General features: G+C 30.5%; 1 protein-coding gene across 1 annotated transcript in view; it reads left to right on the top strand.

The window, feature by feature from the left end:
• LOC106691410 (nucleosome assembly protein 1-like 1-B) overlaps positions 1 to 8,837 on the top strand; it is a gene marked incomplete in the record, with an annotated part of 43,473 nt that overhangs the window by 20,201 nt on the left and 14,435 nt on the right. Inside the window, 1 exon segment of the mRNA XM_067046487.1 lies at positions 4,056 to 4,200. Within this exon segment, the coding sequence (XP_066902588.1) occupies positions 4,056 to 4,200 (145 nt within the window).

Consider the following 8,837-nt stretch of genomic DNA (forward strand, 5'->3'; position numbering starts at 1 on the left):
ATATAGTTTGGGGTGTCATTTGTATGACTATACCCCCTCATAATCAACTGTTAAAAATATATATATATAATATAAGTTATATCAACCATGTAAGGCCCATCAGGCCGATCTGGTATAAAAATAAAATAAAATGGATTGTTCTTAATAAAAATATTGCTTGACAAAACTAATTTCTTGGTTATTAACTTTTACTTCTCCTTTTTTTTTGTGAATTTGTCATTCATTACCTTTGATACCGATGTTAATCGATCGTCATGATATTAATGTTCAACTCCATGGATTCAGACTACTCAAAGAGTTAACTGGCCATTTGTTTTGTCTCAGTTAATGAATTCCCAAAATCAGCTTTACCGCCTGCAAATCTCAAATTCGATAACTTATATCCATTTATAGTTATGCCCTTTCCTCACCAGTTTAGCTTATTAAACACATAATTTAGTTGGCAATTTGGCAATTGAATAAAATTGGAAATAGTGGAAAACCCTGTTGGACGCCTCTTCAAATTTCAAAACTTGTTTTATTTCCATTCATGTCTATGAAAGCCTTACTGTTTTCATATATAGTTTTTAATTTATTTATGTGTTCATAATTGATTCCATGTTCTTGTAATGCCTGCCATAGTCAATAGTGATAGGCGGAGTCAAACGCTTTCCAAAGTCCATAAATACCAAGTAAAATGGCATGTTGTACTCCTTACTTTTCTTTATAATTTGGTTTATTGTATGTAGAAGTTCAATTGTGGAGAATTGAGGTCTGAAATTAGCTTCTTCATAAGAGTGAATTCATATATAGCTAGGATTAGTCTATTTTTAATAATTGTTTCAAATACTTTGTATATTGAGGAAGAAAGTGTTATTATTGGTATGTACTTGTCATGTCTTTGGGATCTCTTTTTTTACTCGTACACCCTTGCTTTGTTTTGAATCCTTCCTACTGTAAGGATATCATTGGTAATTTCATCTGGGCCAGGTGCTTTTCTTAATTTACTCGATACCTTTGTTACCTCCTCTTCCAGAACGCTTTCCTTGAACTGTCCTTTTTTTTGTTGCTCATGTTGATAGTATTATGTTGAAGGGTTTGTTTATATAATTCAAAGAATTTACTTATCGATATTTTCATATATTTCCTATTAGTAGTTATTTTTCTTGAATCAGTTTTAAGTTTTAGAAACCATTTTGTTCTTAGGTCCGATAAATCCTTGTTTATCCAGAGGACTGCAAAATTTCTTTAATTTTCTTTGCTTCTTATTCTTTTAGTTCACACCTAATCCTTCTTATCATCTTTCTTCATTTGCATTGCACAATCTTCTTTTTTGGATACTTGTTTTGAATTCTATTTAATTCCTCCCTTCTATTGATAATTTTAGTTGTGGTGTCTGGAAGTTTATAATTGTTTCACTTCTTTGTTGATTGTAGATCCCTCTGTGCTGTTTTTGAAGATTTCTTAGTAATAACTTCCAGTTGGTCATAGTGTTACAGAATTGTTTTCTCTGTACTAATGTCTTTGATTTCTAATAGATTTTTGAAAGTTTCTATAAATTGGCTCTTCTATCCTTCGTTTACTTATAGTCTTTTTTAAAGGGGGAAGGGGTAGCAGTGTGGTAACGTGTCAGTCTACCAATCCATAGGTTGTCAGATTGAATCCCGGTCCTTTTTTCAAGCATAAAACAATGCAAAATTCACTTACAACCTCCCCTGGGCATTTTTGAGGCCCGTTAGCCAATGGATGGCACTCACAAAAAAATAGGCGTGGGAGAAACGAACCCACCCTACGGAAACACCACGTCAAGAAATGCACAATGTATTAAAAAATACATTGCACGAGGACTCAGACCTCCATGGTCTGTTGCCCATATAATAATAATAATAATAGTGTCTTTAATTTCTGATAGATTTTTGAAAGTTTCTATAAATTGGCTCTTCTGTCCTTCGTTTACTTATAGTATTTTTTCTTTATATAGAAACGTCTTGAAGGTATCCTCATTTGCCCTATTATTGATCTATGATCTGATTCAAAATTAGAAGTTTGCTGTATTCTGATTTTCTCTTCAAAAAGGTTCTTCCTTTCTAAAATAAAATCTATTTCTGATTTGAACCATTAGGAGACCACTTATTGGCTGGTCTTGCATTAATGTATGTATTTAATATATTTAAATTATTTCTGTTTGCTAAATTGATCAATATTTCACCTCTTTCATTCCTAGTCCCAACTCCATTGGGCCCCATAGCATCAGAGTCACCCAATTTCTTTCAACCAACCTTTGTGTTATAATCTCCAATAATTGTAACTAATTTTTTATCTTTAACAGAAGAAATCTCTTCATTTAGTTTGTCATAGCAGTTTCCTATTTCTTCTAGGGTACTTTCTACTAAGGTGAACTAGTATTATTGTCAGAATGATATTTTTTATCTTTATTTGTAGGCATGTTAGTCTTTTAGAAACTAGTTTCAATTCCATAATTTTGGTTTTTAAATATTGTTTGGTTGTGAAACCCACTCCAAATTAATTATTCTCTATGCTATTTTGGGTTAGTTCTTGTTTCTTGAAATAGTCATTTCTTTGCTGATAACATTCAGTGATTTTTCTTCGTCTCTACCTTTTCCCCAAAAGAATTTCTTGTTCTTAGAGTTCTTCCAAGTTAAAGATCCGACTATTTATAATTTATTTATTGTAACTAATAGTTGCTTTTTCTTGTCTTCTAATAAGTGAATAATTGTTATATTATTATTCTGATTGCTTGCAGGAAATCTTCTTTTCTTGTGAAGATGTTCAGACGATTTTAGTATTTTTTTTTTTTTTTTGTTATTACTAAATTTTTAGCTATCATTGAATTAAATGTTTAGCTATCATTGAATTAAATTTTATTAACCTAGGTTTTTTTTCTTTTTGTTATAGTTTGTTTTATGATAATAATCTAAGTTCTGTAATTTAGAGGGCAGGTTCATTTGCTTAAATTTTTTTTTATTTCACTGAGCATAATTTATGTTTTCCCCTATATTCTATGTAGTAAAATATATATTTCTATTTATCGTTTTTTATTTAAGGCAGTTCCATTTTCTCTTTTATTTTTAATATATCTTTTTTAACAACTTTTAGTTTTCTTTATTTCATTTATGTGTTGTTCTAAATTATCTAATTTATTTAGTTTCTACTAAATTTATTTTCTATTTTAAATTGATTTTACTTACATAAATCGAATGATATTGTTTTGATCTTGGCTGTTATCAGCAGCATCAGCTACTAGACCTGTTGGAATTAAATATTTCTCCTACCGGCCGCTTGGCTGATCCCATTAACCTAACACTGATATTTCTTTTCTTAGACACAGTGTATAGGTACCAGAGCTTTTCAGCTTTTTAACTGACACTAATTGCACGTGTATGGTTTAGTTTTATTGCGATTGAATTAATTTTTACAATCTTATTAATAACAAGCATGCCTACGATGTTAACTGTACTGTGGCTTAGGCCAGACTTATTAAAAATAAATCAGACTCATAGGAACTCGTTAACTAATATGTAAAATAATATATTCACATATTTTAGTTAACTAATATTACCTTCCTTTTTCTTGAGTATATGTTAAATTGTTTTGGAGTGGTATATTGCTTCTATTGAGTTGAATATAAACTGAAGGAAAAGAGAGGTAACTTTAGTTACCTAATATAGGTGATAGGTAACAATTGTTAATTAGGTTACCTCCCGTTTTCTTCAGTTTTGGAGTAATGTTCTACCTTTATTTAGTTAGTATTTTTAAGGCAGATAAACTGAGAGGTACCACTGGTCTGGTCTGCATTAATGTGATTTTATGTTCTGTCATTCTGATACCTGAATTGATGGAACATATGTTGGTCATTTACTAATATTTCTGAGGCTCTAGGCTTTATTGTAATCTTCCCATAATAGCCTAATTATAGTTTCTGTCTTTTTAAAAAAAATAATTTGCTCTCTTTTATTTATTTAAATTATGTTGTCAATTATTTTGTATTATGATTATTTATTGTTACAAATACTGTAAAATAATGTTTACTTGATTTGATTTCATATTTTTCATAGTGACAAAGGACGCCCTGGTATTCCAGATTTTTGGTTAACAATTTTTAAAAATGTTCAACTTTTGAATGACATGATACAACCTCATGATGAACCCATTTTAAGGCATTTGTCTGATATAAAATTATTGATTCGTGAAGAACCCATGGTAATTTATTTATTTTTTATTTTTTCCATGTTTATTACATATTCACGCTTCTATAAACATCTCAGTGTTGTATTATACAAATTTATTAATAGAATTTAGTTAATTTAAGTTTTTGTATATTTGTAGTGGTGAGTTCTGAATCCATTATCTTAAATTGCCATAAGCATTATCAACATTACACCGAAAAAGTTCTCACCGACTCTGCAAACATTACTGAATTCCTTTTTTCACTTGTTCCCCCAGTTTTTACCTTTTGAAAAATCATTGGAACTATGGATTTAAATAATAATAATTTTGATAATTTTATAAATTTCCCAATTTTATAATCACCTCTCCTATTGATGAAATAGAAGAAAGTAAACTTCACAATCACTTGAGTAGTCAATGGAAGGAATTTTCGATTTACTTTCAAGATCTTGACATTTTGATATTTAGACTAAGATACCCGTTTATAATTGAAAAATATAAGTTAAAGATTCCGACAGCAGAGCATGAAATGATATTTCAGTTATCTAGTGATATCACTTAATATTCCATTCTTTCACTTGAAAATAATATTATGTTTTGGTTTGAAGTAAAGAAAGATTTTCCTATTTTAACAAACAGAGCTATTGAAATTTAACTGCCATTTGTAACATCTTTTTTATATATATGGAACTGGATTTTCTTTAAAAATATCAATGTAACTCGTTTCGTGATTGAAAAATAAATAAGACAGGACAGCAATATCTTCAATGATAACAGGGTTTGAGGAAAAGCAAGTCTAACCATCTCAATATTAGTATGTTGTATTCATAAAATTGTTTACAATAATTTTATTAAAAAATTATATTAGGTTTTATAGGAGATATAAAATGCATAGAAACCAAGGTCTTCAGCAACTTTTTATTGTGAAGCTGATACCTTCAATGTTGGCTTTGTTGTTATGAGCCTACTTCATTTGTCTTTTAGCATAACTTAAGCCTGTTCTATTTTTTTTATTTTCTTGTATTCTTGAATGATGTGCATTTGGAGATATCCTCCAGAGATTTGTCCAGTGTCAATTTCTCACCTATGAACCTTGAACTATCATGGTTATGGAATTGTCTGTACACCAATTAACCCTTTCAGTGCTCTTGGACACCAGTGAAAAAATGTCATCTATACCAGTCATTTAATTGTTCAAAAGAAATAATTGCCCATTCCATCTTACTAACAGTTACAGTAGTATTGTCTAATAATGTTCCAATAGTACAGCTATTGATGTTCAGAAAGTGGTTGCTAAGTCATAAATCACTACAGCCCCTCGTGTTTCCGTGAACTCTCTTTGGCCTCTGGTATATGCAGCACCAAGGTTTATGGCTTGTAGGCTGATATGCTTCAAAATAATTGTGTTAATCTGGCTAGAGATTGTAATGTTGTCCAAAGCTAAGTGGAAATTTTTCCAAGGCTGTCTTTTTTCTTATAGAACAGAATAATAATAGTACCTATTGCATTTTTTTTTTCGAATAGCCCTTTTAGAGGGTACAATAAATCAACTTTGGTTATACTTTCTTCGAGCCCACACCTCCTTCATCCTTTGAGAGTGCCTCTCCTTCTCTTGAGTCCATTTCCTTCCACGTGTTGATTTCATCCTTTCCCGAAAACCTGCCTCTTATATAGTTTTTTGAAATAGTGTTCTGTCAGTTATTATTTCTGTGTTCATTCTAATGTTCTTCATGTCATTTTCCACTTCCCAAAACCAAGTGGGTTTGGATTTGTAATTTCTTAATAGGTCAAAGAGCTGATTTGTTAGTCTATCCTTGTCTGTTCTATGAATATGTTCATAAAACTTTAGTCTTCGTTTCTCCTTAACATCTGTCACCTTTTCAATTTTTTAATATAGTTCTTCATTTGGTCTCATTTTAAATTCAAAATCACTGTTGGTACCCATTGTATTAATTAATAACAACTACCAAATAATGGGTATAAATCTATGTTCTCAACACTATGCATAAATAATCTCATGATCCATAATCCAATCATACATTTCACTATTGAAAGCAGTTGATCTCTATTAATAATTTTGGCGAGATAACTTCAATATGGGGATCGTTTTTAAGGGTTCTTATTTTATCTGTTCTTCACTCCAATGAGCAATAGTTAATTTTTTTAAATCCACAACCCCACCCCATAAAAAAATAGCAATATTATATTATTAGCATTTAAAATTAAATAAACATCTATAATTTTAATTTTATATCTAGTTAAAATTAGCTCTTAATATTGATTATCCAATAAATGATAAAAGTCAGGTGAATTTGCAGAAATTATTTGAAAATTCATTATTGAATTAATTATTGGTGAATAAAATAATTATTGAAATGGAAAAGTTTCAATTGGACTGGAAAAGGGTATAATTGATATGGATAAGGTTATATTTGATTTGGGAAAGGTTTCCATTGATTTAGAAATGCTATATTGATTATACAAAAAGTGATTAAAAAATCTCTTCAGAATCAGGTATCATATTCTATTAACTAGCATCAATAAAAACATTCAGAAATTAAAAGTTGAATGGAATATGGTCCGGGTGCGGTAAAAAAAAACTCAAATAGTAGATAATTATACTATTTTATTGAGCCAACGTTTTGCCCTATGTTGCAGGGCTTCGTCAGGGCTAAAAAAGATACAAACACTATAGTTACAAAAAGGAAAAAGGAAAAAACATAAGTGTAAAATAACAGGGGTATAAAATGAAAAGTAAGATATAATAAGAAAAATTAAAGGTTGTAAATAGTAAATGAAAAGGGTAATAGTAACAGATAGATAAGAGAAGAAATAATAAAGAAAGTACAAATAAAGAGATGAAAAAAGAAAAAAATACAAATCAAATGATGAGACAGAATGCATACCTATTTTGACGGCAGTTAAAGACAAAGTGACGGTTTGTATTGGGAGGAGTGGGGATGGCAGTATTGCCACAATAACAAAAATAATTTGTAAAGTAAACATAGTAAAACGTATTTAAATTAGATGAACAATAAATGGTAATATACATAATAGGGGGAGAAGAACTACTAATAAAAAAAAAAACAGATAGAAAAATAAATTCCGTATATCCCCATTCTTTCTGATAAAATTCAAAAATCTTTAAGATCCACTATTCCCACCCTACATCTTGGCTTGAAGTCCCACAATAAAATTTCCTATCTCTTCCAAATTGAAAGACCCTATTCCTTTCTTACACCATTCCAATGTGGTTTACCGGATACCCTGTTCAACCCCATGCTGCAATTCCTTCTATATCGGCGAAACTAAAAACCAACTTAAGAACCGCATTTCCCAGCACAAAACTTCTATCAACTCCTGTAATCCACTTGCATCCAAATTATCAGAACACACATTAAACCTGAATCATACTTTTAATTTTGACAATCCTTCCATTCTTGCCACTGTCCCCAACCACACCAAACGTCTCATCTCTGAGTCCATTTACATAAATTTGACTAAGAATTCCGTCAATCATAAAGTTGATAAAGACTGCATCTCCCTTACATATCGATACATTTTGAACATAATAAAATCCTCATAATACTTTTTTTTCATTTTTTTCTGCATTTCAGAAGCCCATTTGCTTGTCATATCTTTTATTCTTTTTTTTTTTTTTAATTATTTTTATATTCACTATCCTTCCTGTTTCATTTATATTCATGTATCTATCTTTTAATTTATATTCATGTGTTACCTTCTTAAGTGTACTTATATTAATTACTTTATTATTAATTTTCTATTATATTTTACACTTTTCTGTATCCCCGCTCATTTGGTATATTTTGTTTCTTAATCACTTACACACATTGTATCCCATTATTTTATACTTTTCTTATCCTTTGTTTTTCTATCTTTTTTTATTTTTTATTAATAGTTCTTCTCCCCCTATTATGTATATTACCATTTATTGTTCACCTAATTTAAATACTTTTTACTATGTTACTAAGAAAGGAATAGGGTCTTTCAATTTGGAAAAAAGATAGGAAATTTTATTGTGGGACTTCAAGCCAAGATGTAGGGTGGGAATAGTGGATCTTAAAGATTTTTTAATTTTATCAGAAAGAATGGGGATATACGGAAGCGACCTGTACTGAAAAAGTGGTGGAGTGGGTTGAGAAGAGTTGAGGACAGGAGGGATTGGAGTAACACGGTTACTGTAAGAATCGAGTAGTTTGTTAGTAATTTTCGGAGGGAAATTGTTGTTAAATACGATCTGTTTAATACGTTGTATGTTGGTCTGGTGGTATTAAGGGGCAGAAAGAGAAAAGGATCGGTGGATAAGGTTCTTAGCAACAGTAATAATTTGGTGATAAGGGTGTTGAGAAAAATAGTTGAGGAGTCTACCAGAATAAGTGGGTTTGGTATACCAATTAGTGGATAGGGAGCCATCGGAATTTCTGATAATAAGTAGGTCAAGAAAAGGGAGGGAATGGTCAATTTCACCTTCAACAGTAAACCGAAGATGAGGGTGGTAGGAGTTAAAGGCTGATAGGATCCTCGGGGATTCTGTCAGGATTGAGGACCAGAAAGAGATTGTCCACGTACTTTTTAATGTCTTGTGAGAAGAGAAGTATTATAGAGTCGAGAAGGTCATTAAGAACAATATTAGAGATATCTGGAGCAAG

This window comes from Halyomorpha halys, unplaced genomic scaffold (assembly GCF_000696795.3).
Source record: "Halyomorpha halys isolate HHAL.00 unplaced genomic scaffold, Hhal_1.1 Scaffold2320.1, whole genome shotgun sequence".
NCBI classification, from domain to species: Eukaryota; Metazoa; Arthropoda; class Insecta; order Hemiptera; family Pentatomidae; genus Halyomorpha; species Halyomorpha halys.